The 21,408-nt window shown below is 35.6% G+C and overlaps 1 protein-coding gene across 1 annotated transcript in view; it reads right to left on the reverse strand.

Annotated features, from left to right (window-relative positions):
• The window catches only part of EYA1 (EYA transcriptional coactivator and phosphatase 1), a 94,140-nt gene that overhangs the window by 20,391 nt on the left and 52,341 nt on the right, over window positions 1-21,408 (reverse strand). Inside the window, exon 13 of the mRNA XM_063299380.1 lies at window positions 18,505-18,594. Within this exon, the coding sequence (XP_063155450.1) occupies window positions 18,505-18,594 (90 nt within the window). The remainder of the gene's footprint in view (window positions 1-18,504; window positions 18,595-21,408) is intronic.

Below are 21,408 nucleotides of genomic sequence, written 5' to 3' on the forward strand. Positions count from 1 at the left end.
ATTTAATTCTGCTCTAATACGAAAATTATATGCACACAAAGAAAAATTAAGATGCGCTGGTAAATCAGAATTATTCATGCTTATGTGACAATGAGGGCATTCTGAAATACAGTAGTCTATCATTCCAGCTTAGCTTTTCCTGTCAGTAGACACTGCTAACAAGCCAGATGGCTCTGTTCATGTTCATTGTGATGCATGAATCAAAAATATGCCAAAGTCAGAAGTAATGATTCTTGCCCTTTTATTCTTATTCTGAGAAGAAAAATGAAAGAGATCTCATAATGACAATTCTTTTTTATAACGATTTTATTAAGTTTCAAGCAAAGATAAAAGCTCCAGAAAAAAAGAAAACTACAAATAAAAAAATAAAAAAATAAAAAAGTGTAGAAACACAAGAGAAAATTTTTCAAAATTACAAAAAGAGGTGACTTCTGACTTTTATCAGCAAGGATATACAACAATTTTCCATAATCAATCCCTTATCATTAAACCAAAATCACATTCCTATAAAACATTCCATTGGCACATTATAAAAATCACTAAATACAGTTGCTCCCTCCCCTTATATTAAAAGGAAAAAAAAATAAACCTCCTGATCAACTTCCCCCAAAGATAACATTTATTTAATTATTTCCTTCCTACTACTACTCTATACATTCCTGTCTATAATAAAGATCAAACTAAAACATATAAATTGCCACTGCACTTGATAATACAACAATTTTAATAATCTTAATCATATTAAACCCCAAACCAGACATTTATTATTTTTTATTATACCTTAATAATCTTAATTCAAATTGTTAAAGATAAATGAAATCAGCCAAACCCTAAAAGCAATCCAGACAAATATTCTTAAAACCTTATCCCACTTCAAAATAAACCAGAACATTTACATATCCCCACAATGTGCACAGAGCTCTTTTATTTAAAAAATCGAACAGCCCAAATGCCCCCTCAAAAACTCCAACTTCTCTTCAGGAGACGTACATAATAACCCCTTCTTTTCCATGATGTTCCATCAGAAGATCAATTTCACTTATGGCTTGCAACTCGATCTCTCTTTTCAATTTCTTCAACTCGACTATCTGATCTTCATCCAGCATTTCAACAGAAGTCCTGATCTCACTCTTAGAAGAAACATTTCTGTCGCTGTTAAATTTCTCAGTTTCATCCACGACATCCCCAACCAGATGACACATTTTAGACCTTCTATTTTCCACAATGTCCTGAATGCCTTACATAAAAACTTGGTAGGAATCAGAAAGAATCTGTTTAAAATCTCGGTGGAAGTCAGAGAAAGTTTGTTTAAAATCCTCCATGTTTCCCGCAGTAGATTATGGCACCCCCCAGGAGCTTAACCACGGAAAGTCGAAGATATGAAAGAATTTGTTTACACAAGCAAAAGTGAGATAGCAGACAGCTCCCCAGGGAAAGTAGAAGCAGAAAACTGAAAGTTCAAAACAGCTGATTCAACATGTAGGAAAATGCTAATATGCTAATATCTTCAAATTTAGTACAAAAATAGTAACAGGGAGACAATTATTTACTCTAAATCCTCCTTAATATTTGGATGGAAAACAAAGTCCAAAACTTTAAAAGAAAGTTTTTTAAAAAAATCGATCCCAAAAATAATGATAAGCACCAAGAGAACCCACTTCTCCTTGCTGCAGAAAGCCTCTCTTAGGGTATGTGTACTTAAAAGAAATATAAATTGGGTGATTTAGAAATGGGGTGACCGGTCTTAGTCTCCCTTTAAGGCTACAGCACGGCTTGGAAGTGGTGACATTCCAGCCTCCTGGCTAGCAATTACCAGGCGAGCATGAACGCTGTTTGAGTTCTGGCTGCGAGCAGCCGTCCAGGGGACAGATGGGGTGATTCCAGGTGTTTTCCTTTTTCTAGAAAAACACTCCTGGGCTTCAGGAAAAACCTGCCTGAGCCCGAAAAAACTGCCACGTTGTCAGTTCTGCCAGCTGTTCAGTCCACCATATTCCCACTGGAAGTCTCATAAGACAATTCTGACAGATGCTTGGGCTTGTTAGTATTGGTCACCAGTCAAAAGTGCTAAGTAGGCCCAATGGAACAATGCATACCAATAGACTATCCATTCTTGGGTAATCCATAATTCTTCAGAATTCTACATTAGCAAGGAGTGTGAATACTTTCACTGTTGTGTTTAATATTCCTGGAACTTCTTAAGCTCTTAGCAGTGATACAGGCAGCTTGTTTTAACAATAGGTTTAAATTGTGAATCAGAGTTCACATATTATTTTATTAGCCAGGAGATGCCAAATTATAATTTTCACTCACACTTTTGAAAAGTATTTTTCTTGTGAAATTGTTCAAGGAAAAAAATCAGATGCAACCAACTTGAAGGTTAAAATTAGTTTCTCTATTTTTTTTAGACAGTAAACATAGATTTTTTCCTCAACATACGTAAATATTGATAGCAATCCTATATATTCTAATCTACATAAATAATCACACTGAATAAAATGTATTGTATTTCAAAATAATGTATAGAACTAATCATCACTATTGTTGAACTCAGTTTTTGTTTTGTGTTTTACAAGAAGCTCAAACTGAGTTTAAAATGATAACAGAAACTAGCTAACAGAGTTTTAAATACATTTAATTACAGGTGACAATATTTCAGGAGTGCACATTTTAAATTCTATACAATTCCTGCAATTAGTATAATTGCAAAATACCAATTACAGAATTCTTGGCAGGCCACAGAAAAGTTACTATTCTGTGGACAGCCATATACTGAGAATTACACTAGATGCAGTGCTGGAAAAGTAAGCAGGATAAAGTCATGACTAAAGAAATACAGGTAGTCTTCACTTAACGATCACACTTGGGACCAGCATCTCTGTCGCTAAGGAAAGTGGTTGTTAAGTGAGACATCACGTGACCATGACAGGCTTACGACCTCATTTCCGCTATGGTAATTACGTGAGACACCATGTGACCATGACTTGCAATTTTACTGCTGGCTTCTCCAGTGACTGCTTTTTGGAAGCCAGCTGTGAAGCACGCAAATGGCAATCACGTGACCGTGGGATGCTGCAACAACTATAAACACCCACCAGTTGTGAAGTGCCTGAATATCGATCATGTGACCACGGGACAATGTGAAGATCCTAAGTGTGAGGACCGGCTGTAAAGTTACTTTTTCAGTGCATCGTAACTTCGAATGGTTGCTAAACAGGACAGTCATTAAGTGAGGACACCTGTAGAACTTTCTTTGAAGAAAGTATGTACAGAATATGTTTTCACTCTTTGTGGAAAGAAGTATGTTGTAACACTGTATTATTTCCAATTTATGTGGTAAGTTCCTTTCTTCTATTATCCTTCTGTTTCTCTATCAATGGATTTTATAGTTGTTTCTGACCTCAAGTTATTAATTTCTGCTTCACAAACATTTTTTCCTGCTTTTTCATAGTTTCATAGAGCATATTAGCTAAAGTATGAATTAAAAAATCCCTTTACTTACTATACAGTCAAATATGAAGACACTTTAACAAGTTATAAATGCAATGCAATTGGAAAAATATATTGACTTTATTTAATGTTCAAATGACAAAAAGAATCCATGGACAATATTGTTCAGAATCTTAATAAACACAATGTACAAACTTAAATTTCTGGAGCATCATTTATACCTAAAAATGTCATCCAAAGGGTAATGCAAAATATAGTCTTCTGCATTCCACTTGCTTGTAGAACAGGACTGTAGATCAGTACCAGGAATTTTAGATACTGTTTCATAATTTTTGCTTTTGACAAAACAATGGCTCCACTTTTTTATATTTAGCTTCTTTGTATTTTAGGCCAAACCTTTTTTAAAAAACTGTTTATATTCATGTTGATAGTGATAGAAATCTTTTGTTTTTATGTGCCTGCAAAAATACATTTTTCAGCTGCAGAGGTATCATAAAATCAATTTAAAAAACAGATCAAGAAAGCACTTTCATTTTATTTCAATAATATTATATCAAAAATTAACTCACTATTTTAGCGTTTTTTTTTTAGGAGGGGGGGATTTAATGACACAGGTCAAGAAGCTTAAAGCTATAAAATACTTAAAAAGGGAGAGAGAAAGAGAAAGAAGCCATTGCTTCTTCATACCTTCATCATGTGCAGTCTGACATCTTCTTGTCCCAGGCACTATCCATGTCAATCTGCAATTCTTCAATTTGAATGCCTGCTGGTATATACCTTAATATAGAATTATCCTTATAGCAGTGGCCCATTTATGTAAAAAATTAGGACTTGATAGGTACCAAGATACCCCTTTTTGTTTCCTTTAAGCAGGCATATATAGAACATTTTTATTCCTTTCTACTTTTTATGAAATTTAACTCATTTGAGATTTTTAGTTCTGATTTTCAATTCTTTTCAAACTACTTTCAATGTTACATGTTTTAAAATACATAAATAATTTAGGTACTTTTTTACTATAAACCCTCTTGTAAAAGTTTTTCACATAAAGCAATGTATAAACTATATATTTAATCTTAGCATACTTAAAATTTGAAAAAATATAGGACACAAAGGGATTTCTGAATAAACAGACACACATGCAAAACACTTCCTCTACTCTTACCTTCCCACTATTACCAAATGCAGATTTCATCATATCTAGTAAAAGCTTTTAATCTTTTTTTCTCTCTCTTTGACTGTGCCTCAATAATAGTTCTAATCCTTCTGATGTACGAAGAAATGGAAATTCCCACTACAAAACATAAAATGCCCTGCAATATTTGAAACCTTTGTCCTGAGAATGCTGATCCTTACTCAAGTTCATCCCCTCTTCATACTGCTGCCCTCAAATTTCAAGTTGAAATCTAGCAAAGTTGAATAATTGACTCATATCTAATAATCCATCCGGGGGTCTGTCTATTCAGTTGTTGACAGAACTTTAATCAGCAGATGTTTACCTAGATTACTTTATTCAGCAGCAGTGGTAGATCAAAAGCAAACTGCTGCTAAATCTGATCAATGTGACTATCAGGTAACAAGTCCGGATGGTAGCATCTCCTTGAATACCAGACTTTTGTGTGGTTATGGGGCACTATTAACTATGGTAGCTTTATCCAGTAGTCCTTGTATAGCTGTTTTTTTCCCCCTAATGTTACTGTCTTCTGGGAATACAGAACAAGTAATGGCTTATCTACCTCTTTCATTATTATGCTAATGTCACCAATCTCTGCCTAGTCAGAGCCAACTAAGGGCTTTTGGGTGTGTGTGTGGAAGTTTACTTCAGACTTGCAATTATCTCTTCATTCAACTGGCCTGTAAAAAACCTGGCCTCCCTAGCTCAGAATGCACTGTGTACTTTTTCCACAAGATCCAAAATAGGAGCAGCTGCAGGAGTCAATTTACCCCAGAAAGAAAAGTCTTTAAGAACCAGTACCTTAGTCTGCTCTTTTATCCTCCCTTCCTACTCTTTTCCTTTTATGTTGCAGCTTTCAGATGATAAAGGACAGAAGTTGTCTTATTGATCCTTATAAGGTGATCTAGAATTCTTCAGGGATGAAGACAAATCACTCATAGATGCCCATCCAATTGTTTTACAAGCACCTTTAAAAGTGATTATGTGAAGGAATGTGTTCCTGAAGGAGGGGTTGATGTGGTGGCATTCAGTGCTGCTGCTGATTCCCAGGACGGAGGGAACACATTCCAGGCTGATAAGAGGGCTCACAGTCTAAGGAGTCTTGGCAGGGGGTCAAAGAGAGTCAGGGTAGCCCCGCCCTAGACTCTCCTGGGTTATTTCCCTGTAGGTTAGTTAGGATAGCTTTAGTCTGGCAAGATTCTCTCTATATGGTGAGGACAATAAAGAACTAGAGTGCAGAGTACACTGATTCAGCGTCGTTCTTGGTCCAGTCCCAACAGATTTTAAAGTTTTTAAAGTCTGTATTTTTTTCATCATTTTAATATGCACCTTTCCTATCGTCATTAGTACTATCCTGTTATAACTCTTTGCCTCTTTAAACTTTCATTCATCTTGTAATCTTACTAAGAGCATATAGTCCAAAGGAACTATTCATACTTACATAAAATATAATGTTGCCATAAAGAAGTACATTCCAATAATGTCAACATTTTTTTTACTGATGGCAGACTATGAAAACTAGCACTTAACAAAACTTTTATCCCTTGCTTATTTTAATACATTGGCTTTAGAAATCAAACCATTAAGTGTTACAAATAATCCATTTCCAGAATTATAATGCTGATCTTAGAGTAAACATGGTATTTTATTGGCAGTAAGAACTGAAAATGACATATCTTACACCATAATTATTTTGTAATGATTTGAAAGATAGGCAAAACAATTTATTTTTACAGTAATTCTGGATTCAATGTTTTGTTTCTACGCCATGAATCTAAGCTTTGAACAGATGGTTCTCATTCACTGCAATCTAAAATCCACATAAAATCATGCACATTCATAGTGACAGGAAAAAATGAGCATCCCACGCAAGTTATTCTTCCAACTGTGGGAATGTTCATATACAAATAACCCTCCCAGAGAGGAGCATAGAAGAAATTGTATTTATATGAGCATATTTAATATTAGGGCCTGCTGATACGGGCAAATAATAATAATAAATAAGCCTTATTCCAGGAGGAATAAGTGTTTCACACATTAAAATGACCAAAATAACAGCTGACTTTGATAATCCACATTCTTTATTGAATAATAACAAATCGTGGAAGAATGCCATTCTTCTGAACAAGTTGTTAGGGTTATAGCATAACAATTTTTGTGATCTCATTTGATATCTTAACTATAGTTCCAGGTTGAGAAAATAACAACAGCTTTAGCCAGAGGCAGTGTGGTTGAAGATGGTTGCCGACAAACTGGAAAGAATTCTAAGAATTATGGAGATAATATAAACTGAAAAAGGTAACAGAAAAAGCTGTAACATACTAGCTATTTTAAGCCTAGTACCTTTATCTTGGACTAAGAACAAATGGACAAAACCCTAGATTGGAGACAAGGAACTCACAATTGTAGACTATATAAAAACTTCCATTTTTCTTTTTATTTTTTTGCAACAATTATAATCTACTGGAAAAGTTCAGTGGGCTTATCTTTCAAAGTCTAGGTTTGTGACTTTGGACCATTTATTAAGAGTCCATTCAGGAAGTATAATCATAGAGTATCTTTAAACAATAGGTTGTTCACACATTCAGATCTATCCCCACTCCCAAATAACATTTGACTTACAAAATAAAATTAAGTACTCCTTTAAGTTTCTGAGTTTTCTAATTTAGTCCATCCCACCTAGATCATTTTTGCTTGATGGTTTTTAGAAGTGGTTTTATAATGCTATGTTTAGTCCAGGCTTGCTGATTTCAGAACGTTTTAAGATATCAGAAGCATGATGGGCATTTGCAGGGGGTGTCATGGCATAAAGGATAACAGGAGCCTAACTATATTATCATGCAAATACTATGACCTACATCCTTGTGTCAGACATGAGAGTAACATTTGACTGATAATATCACCATGTCCATGTCATTTTTGTCTCATCATTGTTGTGGATGCAGTTGAACAAAGATTTTCCTAACTTATTTCCTCTACTGTTTATATTTACTTTTCAAAGGTTTACTTGACTTTTCCATTAAAATATTCAGGGTGGCTTAAAGTATAGTAACAAGATAGCCATAGTATTACTACCTTAAAAAAAAAAAGTGGGGGGACCACAATTCATAAATATTTCAGGTCAAAGAGAGCAAGATCCAGTTCTCTCAGCAGGAAGTTCCAGAAATTAAGTGTGGCTATTCAGACTTGCCATCTCCCCTATCATTACCAAACGTAGCCCATATGCTGATAGGATGTAAAGGAAAGTCCCTGCAGAAATCCTTAATGGGACAAACGGTTTTATAACGGTAAACTTTTCAGCTTTTCCAGTTTCAAGGATGCTTAATGCTTTAAAAGTTGCATAGAACCATTTTAATTGATCCTGAAAATGAACTGAAGTCAGTGGAGCTAGAGTTTTATAAGCTCCCAATATCCAGTTTCTGTCAACAGCTTAGAAAAATGTTTTGGAGCAGGTGAATTTTCAGACACCTGTCAAAGACAGTACCATGCAAAGCACCTGGCAGCAGTACAATTATGATGTAACTGCACCACCTGGAAATTAGGCCTGTTAAGAAACTGAAGACACTGAGTTTTATATGCCACTCTAACAAAAAAGGTAAAAAGCTCATGTATAAGATGAAATTGGATAAAGGTACTCTGGCCATGACTGCTGCCTGAATGTTCAAAACTCAGATTCAGAGTTAAGCTCTGTAGCAATACTGTACCATACTGTAAATCTGTGTTAATACAGTAACACCTAATCCAAGGAAAGTTACATTCTTATGTCAGAATCAGTAGTTTTATCAGCCAGGGGCACCTATCTGCTTTATGGATTACACTCCAATTTGTTTACTCTAATCAGTCCAACCTCAAAGAGTTCAGCACAGAAAGCACAGAATTGCTATTATGATGATGAAACGATTTCCCAAATACCTTAGTTACTTGATCAGGGCATAAAGGAAAAAACAGCATTAGGGGACTGGTTAGAAATAGTTGGAGACCCTATACAGTAGACAAATAATCAGTGTCAGCATGAGTCACTCATCACTATCTTCTGAAACTATTTTTCTAGGAATGATTACAACCAGACGAACAAGTTATACATTAAAATACTTAATAATAAGTTGTGAATATTGAAAAAAATAAACTGATGAATTTGTATTTTATTTTTCCCCTCTGAGATATGTTATACTGAGATAATTTCTTAAATATAAGCCTAATACTCTATATTCTACATTGTTTCAACATGCATTTTAAGATAACCACAGAAACTTCTCTGCAGGAAGAGTTTCCTAAAAAAGGGTTTTAAACCAAAGAATGCAAAAGACGCAGAAATTTGACAAGCAAGAGAATCTTTTTCTTTACATTAAATTATAAAATTTATCTTAATGTCTTTTATTTCTGCAATAGAATGCATATTTTATCTATACATGCACAGGCACACCCACCACACTATTCCTTTCAAGCAACACAGTGATTAATTTAATGTAGATACTCACAGTAGAAAAATAAATAAGACAAACAAGCAATTTAATGGACATAAGCAAGTGTCTCATTCTGATTTAATAATAAAACTTTGCTTTCTAAATATTTTTATATTAAAAAGATATATCATGACCAGCTCTTAGATCATGAACTGCAACACTGTGAACTGTATTTATCTTTTAATCTACTTTTGAAACACTACAATTAAGGTAATTATACCTTTATCAATAAGACATTGGAACAGAAATCCCAGTAATGTCATTAACACTACTGAGCATACTAGTAAGACCATAAAAATAAGAAATCCATAAATTTAAACTTCTAGATAGAGTATATATAATTTCACCCTAAATTATAATCAATATCAACACACAATTATTCTAAAAAAATTGTCATTTCAAGATTCTCTAATTAAACTGATGACGTTAAAAGAGTTTCCTAACTAAATTGCTGAATCTTTTTTTTGCCTTTAAATGAGCATCAGACCTAAAAAAGTTATATATGATATTTTAATTAATCTTAAATACACTTTCACATTAAAATACAATTTGTGAGTAACAGTGAATTCTCTTTTCCAATATTTCTTCCTATATCTTCTGAATATTTTATACACGAATGAAACTCAGATTGTTCCTTTATAACATTCTTAAAATATAAGGATATTCTAAAAGCTGTGAAACTGGAGCTAATTCTCAAAGTCTGAATTACATCACTCATTCTTTCTGTTAACCAATGCTCAGATAATTTTATATTACCTAAGTATCAAAAAATAAATATATACTTTACTTCCTTTCATAATGTGTATGGAAATGAAAAGTTGTATGGACCCAACAAAAATGAAGATATTAGTTAAAAATAATTTTAAATGCGTACTTAGGAATAGCTTAATTAATTTTTAACATACAAGTAAAACTGAATATGAATCAAAGCTAGAAGAAATTTAAATATTTCTTTTTAAACTGTAAATGAACTTGTTTGTTGATGTCTGTTGATCTAAGCACTGAACCTTTATTGAAACCATGTTTTTAAAAATCAAATTCTTTCTACTCCTTGAATTCTGGATTCAAAATGAAATATGTCAGGGGCTCCAAATGCCTTCTTTCTTTCCATTTCCATACCTGTTAAATGCAACGAGGGTACTGCTATTTTAAAGATTTTTATTCTAGTTTTCAAAACTACAGACACATGAATCAAACGAAGGCTTAACATTTGGTCATACTTCAGGTCATAACAACATTAACTGCCTAGCATCATTTGTACTGCTTGTAGTGCAGCATGCTATTTATTTATTTATTTCTCACATTTCTTCATGGCCCATCTCAGCAAGCGACTCTGGGTGGTTTACAATCAAATTAAGATAATAAAGGATTAAAATATCATAAAAACAGATTCATTATAAAAATAAAAATATAAAATCCAAGATGGTGAAACAACAGCCTCAATAAAATTTCCCAGGTCCTCATCATGGTACCAACCACCCGCATGATTGACTATCCCCCCCCCCCCGCCCAAGTGAGGTGGCACAGCCAAGTCTTGACTCCGTTTTGGAATGCCAGGAGTGTGGGGGCCTGCCTCAACTCTGGCGGTAACTTATTCCACAGGGCAGGGGCCACAGCAGAGAAGGCCTCTTCCTGGACCCTGCCAATCGACAATCTCTCATGGACAGGTTTCATAGCATGCCCTCTCTGCCTGACAGGGGGGGACGGGTCGATGCAATGGGGGTGAGGCAGTCCCTCAGGTAACCTGGACCCATGCCATGCCATGTAGGGCTTTAAAGGTGATAACCAACACCTTGAATTGGACCCAGAAGCAAACTGGCACCCAATGCAGCTTGCGCAGCAAAGGTGTTATATGTGCCACCCTTTGGGGTTCGTGTGGCTGTAGCTTCCAGATGCTCTTCAAGGGTAGCCCCATGTAGAGAGCATTGCAATAGTCTATATGGAAGATGACTAGGGCAGGAATGACTGACTGGAGGGCCTCCTGATCCAGGAAGGGGTGTAGCTGGTGCACAACACGAAGTTGGGCAAAGGCTCCCCTGGCCATGGCTGCCGCCTGCTCTTCGAGCAGGAGTTGTGAGTCCAGGAGAACCCCCAGGTTCTGCACTGGATCTGTTGGGGGCAGTGCAACCCCATCCAAAACCAAAGATGGTTAAGTTCCTGGATACCAAGGAGCCCCCAACCCAACCCACAGCCACTCTGTCTTACCAGGTTCAGCTGAAGCCTGTTGTTCCCCATCCAGACCCGTACAGATGCCAGGTACTGAGAGAGAGTGGTCACAGCATCACTTAGATCATCCAGGATGGAGATGTACACTTGAGTATCGTCAGCATATTGATGATACCTCATCCCATGGTGACAGATGATCTCACCCAGGGTTTCATGTAGATGTTAAAAAGGAGCAGAGAGAGTACCAAACCCTGCGGCACCCCACAAAGGAGGGGCTGTGGCTGGATCTCTTGCTCCCTGTCAACCAACTGGCACTGGCCCCAGAGGAAGGAGGTGAACTAGCACAAAACTGTGCCACCCACACCCAACTCCCTAAGCTGACCCAAAAGGATACCATGGTCAATGGTATCAAAAGCTGCTGAGAGGTCAAGAAGAGCCAGGATGGATGCACTGCCCCCATCCTGCTTCTGCCAGAGATCATCCAAAAGTGCGACCAAAGCTGTTTCCATCCCATATCTGGGCCTGAAACCTGACTGAAAAGGGTCCAGATAATCCGTTTCATTCAGGATCCTCTGGAGGTGCAACACCACCGCTTTCTCAACCACCTTCCCTAAAAAGAGGACGTGGGAGACTGGATGAAAATTGTCCAGCACGGTGGGATCCAGTGATGATTACTTGAGGAGGGGGTGCACCAGTGACTCTTTAAAGGCAGCTGGAAACACCCCCTCCCCCAAGGATGAATTCAGAATCTCCTGGACCCACCCACACGTCACCTCCTGAGCTGCCTTCACCAGCCTGGAGGGACAAAGATCTAATTGACAAGGAATAGAATAGAGTAGAGTAGAGTAGAGTAGAGTAGAGTAGAGTAGAGTAGAGTAGAGTAGAGTAGAGTAGAGTAGAGTAGAGTAGAATGGAATGGAATGGAATGGAATGGAATTTTATTGTCATTTCACTATACACCAAAGCGTACATTAAAATGAAATTTTGTTGCAATTGGCTCGAGCAATAAAATAAGAATACCATAATTACTATAATATGTAATATATATTCTTTACCCATTCCACTCCTCTAATCTTTATCCGTAATAAATATCAGTCCTACACACAGCATATGTACCCAAGGAGTGAGAAGGGATTATTAAGAGTTCAGGGGTCTAATAGCCCAGGGGACAAATGTATTACCTAATCTGGGTGTTCTACATTGAATGCAGCAGAACCTTTTCCCAGAGAGTAACGAGGAGAAAAAGCCATAATGGGGGTGGAAGGGGTCACTAAGCGTGCATGTGCTATATCCTGAATGAGAGGAAGTGAAATCCCAATTATCTTCTCTGCTGCTGTCACCACCCTCTGCACAGGCTTCTTATCCGAGGAACCTCAACCTCCAAACCAGATAGAAATACAGTTGGTCAATATACTCTCTTGAGTGCCTCTATAGAAAGTAAGAAGGATGGGAGGAGGAAGATGTGCTTTCCTCATCCAGCACAAAAAATACAAATGCTGCTGTGCTCGTTTTACCAAGGATGCAGTATTAAGAGACCAAGTCAGACTATTTGTTATCTGCACCCCCAGATACCTGATGTTACTAACTGACTCTACCCTATGCCATTAATGAAGAGTGGTGTCTGGCTGGGCCATTTCTTTCTAAAGTCGATAATAATCTCCTTGTTTTTTTCAACATTTAGAACCAGGCTGTTTATATTACACCAATCCACCAAACCCTTCACCTCCTCCCTATAAGCCCAATCACTGTCATCCCTGATATGAGCTATAATATTGAAAATGCTTCTTAAAATTAATAGGCTCAATTCTAGCTGTTACAGAACACTGAAAGATAGTAATTCACGATGTGAACATTTTTATAGTCTGAAACAAATCTTTCAAATTAATTGTGTTGAACCAGCATATAAATTTAGAAATAAACAGAATATCTAGTATGTGTCCCACAGATGGATCTTACATATTTTTTATAAGAGTTTTTAATAATTTACAACAGCATTTACTTCAAAGCACATTTGTATAGCTTTGGAGACCAATTATTTTTCTGCTTCTCAATGGTTACCTATCTGAATTTTCCATTAAATATGCCTACAATATACAGGTAGTCCTCATTTAGTGACTGCCTTATACAGTGACTGTTCAAAGTTATGATAGTGATGAAAAAGTAGCTTCATGTGCAATCCTCTCATTTATGACCCTGACAGGTCGGTAAAGCAAAAGAAAGCTGAAGTAAGATCATAAGCACAGTGGTGGTTTCACTTAGTGACTGCTTCACTTAACAATCAAGTTGCTGGTCTCAATTGTGGTTGCTAAATGAAAACTACCTGTACTTTATTAATACTGAATTTACTGTGTGTGGTACATTTATTTATATAAATTATATGTGGCTCTGTTTCTATATCTTTCTGCCAATATCTGTGAAAGTATAATATATTTCCCACATCCTCTGCATACCATATGTCCTGTGTCATGTGTATGGTATAAAGGAAAAATTATTTGCAAAAATATACAAACAACAGTTGCATAACTGAGTTTATTCTTACTTTTGTTATGTTATGATTTATGACAGTTTTTTTTAAAATGGGACTTACTTTCAAGTAAAATCAAGTATGAATGGTCTATAAAAAGCATGGACTAGAAGCTGGGAAGCCATGATTTCCTGTCCTGCCAAATGGGTGCATTTGGGCCATTCATATCCTCTCAGCCCTAGAAAGGCACCTATGGCAAACCACTTCCAAAATGTTGCCAAGAAAACTGCATGGACTTCTCCACATAATTGCTAGGAATCAAAACTGACTCAAAGGCATGAGCACATACATGCACACAAAGTATTTTAAGGACTAAGTCATATTACGTTAAAACTTAACTCAGTGAGAAAGTGTTTACCCACTGCCAATGTATTCAGCATATCTGTCTGTTCCATCATAATTCAAAACACAAATATTGGTGTGTAGAAACCTCATAGATATAATAGTGTTTTTTCAAGACTGTAGGATATTACAGAGAAATCATTTAGATTAAAAAAAACACACACAAAATACGATATTGCTGCAATTGCACTTGTGCCACACTATTTCTTTAGGAGTTTAATGCAGAGTTACAACTATTTTTGGAGAGATACGTATATACAAAACTCAGAAGCCATATGTTTGTATCAACTTGCTGTCACTATTTGAGAGTGTAGGTGTGCAGACCTAGTAGATTTGTTTGCTATTTCCACAAACCTTCAGGCACAATACCAACTGTGTGTGAAGTTCAAATCAGAAACATTTACAAGTTGGCTAGTGAAGAAAAGAGAGGAAGGAAAGGGATAAATTATTTTTAGGATGATAAGGAGCATTTCAGCTCATGTCATACCATACCAACTAAAATGCCTTGTGCAGATAATGAGCCTCTAGCTGAAACCAGCATGGATGTATATGGATTGATACTGTTCTTACCCATTACAGTTAACAAACCAAAAGGTCAGATATATTGTATTGCCAGCCCATACATAATTCAGTGCTTTCAGACAGCCAAATAAGCTGATGCTGAAAACACCACAGGAGCTACAGTGTTTATTCATTGCTGCTTGGCGTTCAGTTTATCTATAACAAAAGAAACTTACGGCCTTACCACTGGTCTACTCCAGAAAAAAAAAGTAGGTGCCAAAGGTCAGCAAGATCCAGAGCCAAAGGCATCACACTACTAAACTTACAAAGGTTCATCTACTACTGATTAAATGAAAAGAGACTCAAAGCTCAATGCAGAGGGGAAACAAAACTTTTTAAAGGTTTCAAAGTCTCAGATAACTGCCCTGCCATTGTTTTACATTTTTTCATGCCTCTACACTTCCTGGTTCTGCCTGAGACCAGATGTGCCAAAATACTCTAATAAAGAGTGTTGTCAAAACTCAGCAGGAAGCAGGAAACTCAGGTAATCTTGTAAGCAGAAATAAAATTCTCAAATTTAAAACATCTGCATATATTTTCATTAGAACTAACTTCTCTAGAATAGCCACTTTGCCTGCCCGCCCGCCCGCCCGCCCATCCATCCATCCATCCATCCATCCATCCATCCATCCATCCACCCCTCTTATGAATAAAACTAGCATAACATGTCTGCAATTTCAATTATTTATTACAACATGCTGTTTTTCCAAAGCTATATTAAACAGTGTTTCTGTGATTGTTGTGCTGGCCACATGACGCGGAAGTGACCTTAGACAACGCTGGCTCTTTGGCCATGGAAATGGAGATGAGCACTGCCCCCTAGTGTGTCATTACACACAAATAAATGGGAATCTTTACCTTACTTTATATTAAAGGGTAGGTGCAATAAAAGTGCCACATCTTTTTACTGTTTTCAACACAATGTGGACCAGGTTAGATAGGTGGCATAGAGAAATTATTTCCTCTGCCCTATTTATGTTCAAAACTATGGAACAGGGATAGCCTGTTTTTTTGGGCGGGAGGGGTTGTTGAAATACAACATAAAAGAAGACCACTGGATCAAACAAAAGGCCTCTGTAATCCAGCATTCTGTGTCATATAGCCAACGAGATGGCTTTCAATGGCATTTAAGCAGAACATAAAGCCACAGCTCTATCCTAATGTTCATCCCTACCATGTTGCCTCTGAACTTATTGGCTGCAGTTACAGCCAGCCATTATGATTAATAAGGACTAATACTTCTACTTTTCATGAATCTGTTGAGCTTATGCTAAAGTCAACTAAACTAGTGACTATTACCACACTTACATGTAGTGAAACCTATAGGTTTTCTTGCTTATCTGAAACATTACAAAATATTACTCCTTGAGATATACCCTAATTAAAAGGAATAGCATGACCCACAGCACTATTTCAGACATGTTCATTTGGGATCATATTCCTTCATGCTATATCAGAAATTGCTTTTTGAAAGATCCCTCAGTTTCAAAACCAATTTGCTGGGTCAAGTGAGGAACTACTGCTCAAAAAATTAAAATTTAAAAGTCACACTTGTTACACAGTGGAGTTGCTCAAATCTCTGGAATGTTGACATTTAACAATTAAATTAAGAAATTTATGGTCAATTTTCATTAACTTCAATTATAATGATATGTAATTATAAGAAACATACTGTATGTATGTTCCATCATGACTGGGAAAAACTATAAGCTATTGGACACAGGATCAAGATAGAATACTCTTTGGGCTTGGGCTAAACTTGGGCTAAATTATATATAATCGGAAAACAGAAACAGAATCCCATATATGCCCTTCGTCAAGTTATCTTGTATCCAAACGTTAAATATATTTAATATGAAATTGCCTTACTGGCAACACTTGAAAATATATTTATTTTACACATTTAAGATACAAAGGAATAATTTTCTTATGGTAACTTGCCAATGTATCAGTGAGTAGTTTTTTCACAGATAAAATAGAAAAATAGGACAGATGTTTGAGAAACCACATTTAAGGGTTGTTATACACTAATTTTAAGTAATATCAGCTCATCTATTAAATAAGGTGCATTTTGTTAGATTTTGAGAAAAGGAAACATCAGGAAATATTTAAAGGCCAATTGCTGCCAGTTAACTTTGATCAACAAAAGCTGTATGTGAATCTTCAGGATTCTTTTGCCTGCCTAGAATAACATATATTTATACTTTCTAACAAACAATACTGTGATGATTAATGCTTATTGGCAATCCTCCCCAAGCTTGCTTAGCGGTTCAGTTTTAAATAAACAGTTGCCTTTATTATGACGGAAGCAAAGTCTGACTTTTTAATCTATGTTTGAAATTTTATGAAAATATCAAAAACTCTGTCATTCCATTGTTCAATGAAAGAAACCCACCTGAGTAGAAACTACTCTTTATAACCAAGGGAATTTTTTTTTTAAGTATCAGGACCAAAGATTTTAGGCTTTTGATATGGTTCTATGAAGTTTGACATTACAACTAACTGCTAGAATTTCCTATAGTTCATGCAAAAGGCCTATTTATATTTATTATTTACATAAACAGTGTGAGTTGAAACAGTGTGAGCTTAAATCATCGCTTACTATAAAGGTATGATTGGTGTCATATGACTCAGGTGTCATTGTGTTGTTATTGTGATATTGTTATTTGTTATTATTTGTTCTTGTTTTGTTGGTTTTTTAATCTTGTGTTTGCTGCCCAGATTTGCAGTTGTGAGATGGATGGCTATATAAATCAATATAATAAATAAAATATATTTTATAGCAAAATACATCACCCAGGAGATGCATGACTAATAAAAATAGAATAGTATAGTCTAATGGTATTGGAGAAGACACAAACTCTAGAAATAATAGGCAATTAATATGTAGTATTACTGAATTCACTTAATTTCAACACAATTTCTCACTCTGATTTGTAATAGAACAAATGATCTATTTAAGTAATTATTAAGAAGATAGTGTGCTTTTATACTCAATAACTATCATATAGGATTATATTTAATATTTGAAATTTAGTCTAATATTAGAAATTGGTAACATCTTAACAATACTAAAGGAAACTATGATGACCATTAAAATTTCCAACAAGTTTTTCAGGTCTTATAAGCACTAAGCACAGAAGTAACAAATGATAATTTATATTTTTAAGAGAATATATATTCATACAACAGTAGATAAAGCTTAAGTTTCTTTAAATGGATAATACAATTTGTTGGATGCGTTGGGTAAAGATTATGAGGCAGAGGACTTATCACTTCCTAAATTTGGAGGCCCCTATCTTCCTTCACATTGATATCCCATGATAGAAAATGAATATGGAAGGTCCAGTTTAGCACATGTACCATATGGATATAGCTTTGTAGGCCCCATCCATGAATACATTACAGGAACAAAGTATATAAACATTGGAGGGAAGGAATTATTTGTGGAGAGACATCAACATCAAGGGATAGAAGAATTGTACCTATCTCAACCTATGCTGTCACCCTAGAGTTCAATGGACAACTACTTGAAGCCAGTGGTAAAAGGCTGACTAGATAACGGGTGGCAGCACCTAAAATATTAGTTAGCTACACCTGATTGTCCTTAGCTGATCTTGAAAAACTAAGCAGACAGGAGACTACCATGAAATCAATGTAAATAAGCTGATGAAGAAGGACTCCAGAGCACCAATCATTTTGCCAGTGTAAGTCCTCTCTTATGGAACAGAACTTCCATTGAAAGTAGTGGTCACTCAGCCATTTTTTAGCCTACAAAATCAAAACTTTCAAAAAGTCTGTGTCCCATTCGAATAATAATTACTTACTTCTAAATCATTAAAGAATAGATGTGTGTCTGCCAAGTTGAAAATCATCTCCTCCATCCTTAGTCCCAGTGAAACAGAAGTAGGGGGGTCCTCAAAAAAGAAAAGAAACAAAGAAAAAAATTAGACTTATTAGAGAAAAGAAGCTAAATTGCTATGGTTAAAAAAACGCCTTCAGGGGGAGGAGGACTTTTATGGGCCCAAAACAGTGTTCTAGGAAGCATTTTCAATTACAAATTATACAACAAAAATAATAAAAAGATAAATAATAAAACAACTACCATATACTATGGCAATAAGGAAAAGCAACAAATCATTAGAGATAAAATTCATAGTTTAATACCTAGGGATATAAAAATGTATTTCCCTGGTTCTGAAATTAAATTAGAGTAGGCTCATGCCAAGCATCACTAGGAATAGTATTCATGACAGGCTTTGTCCACCATAGCTGTGATGAAAATGTAGTTATTTATGTTTACTAGGAAGTATACCTTATGGAGTTCAATCAAACTGATTCTCAAATATGTATAATAAGCTCTACTGAATTTAGGGATATCTACTTTTGAGGAGACATATATAATGTGCCTCAGCAGTTTGCAGCACACAGCCTACTTTGGCTGTGTTCAGAAGCTAAACTGGATTCATCATCCCTGGTTAGAACCTGAATGGAGGACCACCAGGGAAACTGGAAACAACACTGTAGAAGAAAACAATGGCAAACAACTTCTCTAACACTGCCAAGATAACAGCAAGGATGTAGTCACCTGGAGTCAATCTCAGCTTGACAGTGTCTTTATCATTATATAATGTTATTTTGTTTGTACATTAACACATTGTGTGTATATATTATCTCTTATATCACATAGTTAAAACTAAAGGATGGTGGTAAGAACTAATCCGACGTATGGTTATGGATGGGAGAGTGAGGACCAAGTAGTTTACCGAGTGAACAGCTGAAGGTGGAAAGGAATGGGGGAATACCTCACTCAGTGCAGTCCAACTAAGCAAGAACTCTACCTTGGTTACAGGAGAGATTCTATGCTTCTTACAAAGATTTCCGCTTAATTTTATAGATTCTTGCCCATACTGCAGTTTGCAGTAGCTCAGGAATGTTACATCAAGCTGAGAAAAAGTATGTTTTTATAGCAAGTAGTGATACATTGTATATTAATTCTTAAAGATTTTTGTTCATAAATGCAGAAGAGGGAATCCAAGTATCATGGAAAGCTAAACTATAGGAAAGCATGAATAGTGTTACTAATCTTTCACTGGATTTTCCATTGGAGGGGAAAATGAAAAGCTATGTTTTTCAGACTCTTATCCCTAAGGGTTGCATAGTGCTGGACAGCAGAAAAAAAAAAGATTACAGGAAGCTGGGGATGGGTAAGGTAGAAAGATCTGACAGTATTTTCAGCAACATTATAGGAATATAAAGAGGAGCTCATGATAGTTATGCAGTGCAAGTATATCCTATTTTAAAAATAGATACAGAGTCCAGTTGCATCTTCAAATCTAACCAACGTTATTGGGGTATGAGTTTCACAAGCAGCATCTGATAAAATGAGCTGTTGCTTGCAAAAGCTTATATTCCATTAAAGTTAGTTAACTCTTGAAGATGCTACAGGACTCTGTCTATTTTTGGTCCCAGAGACAAATATGGATCTTCCCCATCCATATTTTGAAAAATACATTTTCTTTATAGAAGTTTTTCCAAATATCTAAGCCTGTTCCATTAATTATTTATAACACCTGATCCTGATAATTTGTGAGCACTGAGGGGCTGTCCACGACCAAAACCAGTAAAGAATGTAAGGATATTTCCTTGCAATTTTTGAATGCTGCTTTCAAGTTATTTATGGAGAAATGCTGTTCTTTCAAAAGGCAAGAGAGACAGCAACATAGCAAAATGCAGTGCAATCAACTATAAAGTAGCAGTATGTTTCTTTAAAACTCTTGCAGCGACAAATCCTGTTTGAGTATAACCTATGTAATTAGTGCCCTTGCCTGTGAAAGGGGCATGGAGTGTTTTATCTCTAGAAGGGAGTAGAAATTATTTAAAACTTGTTCAAGTCAGATCCATCCCATTGTTTCTGATTAGTCCTACAATTCTGAATAGAAATTAATTAAATTACATTACTAACTGTTGTGCTAAGTAGGATTGCTAACATTTTCATACTGTAATATCTTTGGGTCAAAAATGGTGTTGGAAGATGTATGGGAACAAAATTATATAAAGCAAAACTCAAAAGATGACAAGACAGCTGCATATTGCTTAGTTCCAAAGCTCAAAATAACAAGTCCAAGATTACCTTTTTAAGAGAAATGGTAAACTATTTAAACATTTTTATATGAATAAGTTTTAAAGAAAAATATCAGGTCCAGAATTTAAAAACATACATCACTGCATCTGTTGAGTACAATACCAGTGTGTGGATTTATCATTTATTTATTTAAATAATTTATATGGTTGCCATCTCACAACAGTGACTCTGGGCAGCGTACAAAGATTAAAAACTCAACAACTGCAGAGGACTAAAGTTCATAGGGTTAATAAGCATCTTAGACAAAGCTATAGTGTTGAAATGAAAAAGCTACAGCAGCCAGTCAAGCTTGGGACTAAACAAAGTTGAAAAATTTAAAGTATGCTGCCTTAACTTAAGATATGGTGAACCATGATGAAAAAAAAAGTTGTAGATTTTATATATTTGCCCTAAGAAAGCTTTGTTTTATATTCTATTTTATCTTATTCATTATTTTAGAATTCTTGAGGTAAAGTATTACAGAATTTTCTCAGACAAATGGACATCTGGACATTTATGTAACAGTTCAGGACTGTATTATTGTTTTAGAATCTTCATGAAAATGACAAAAATATATACTGTGATATATATTGTATTGTATTTATTA

This window comes from Candoia aspera, chromosome 3 (genome assembly GCF_035149785.1).
Source record: "Candoia aspera isolate rCanAsp1 chromosome 3, rCanAsp1.hap2, whole genome shotgun sequence".
Taxonomy (NCBI): domain Eukaryota; kingdom Metazoa; phylum Chordata; class Lepidosauria; order Squamata; family Boidae; genus Candoia; species Candoia aspera.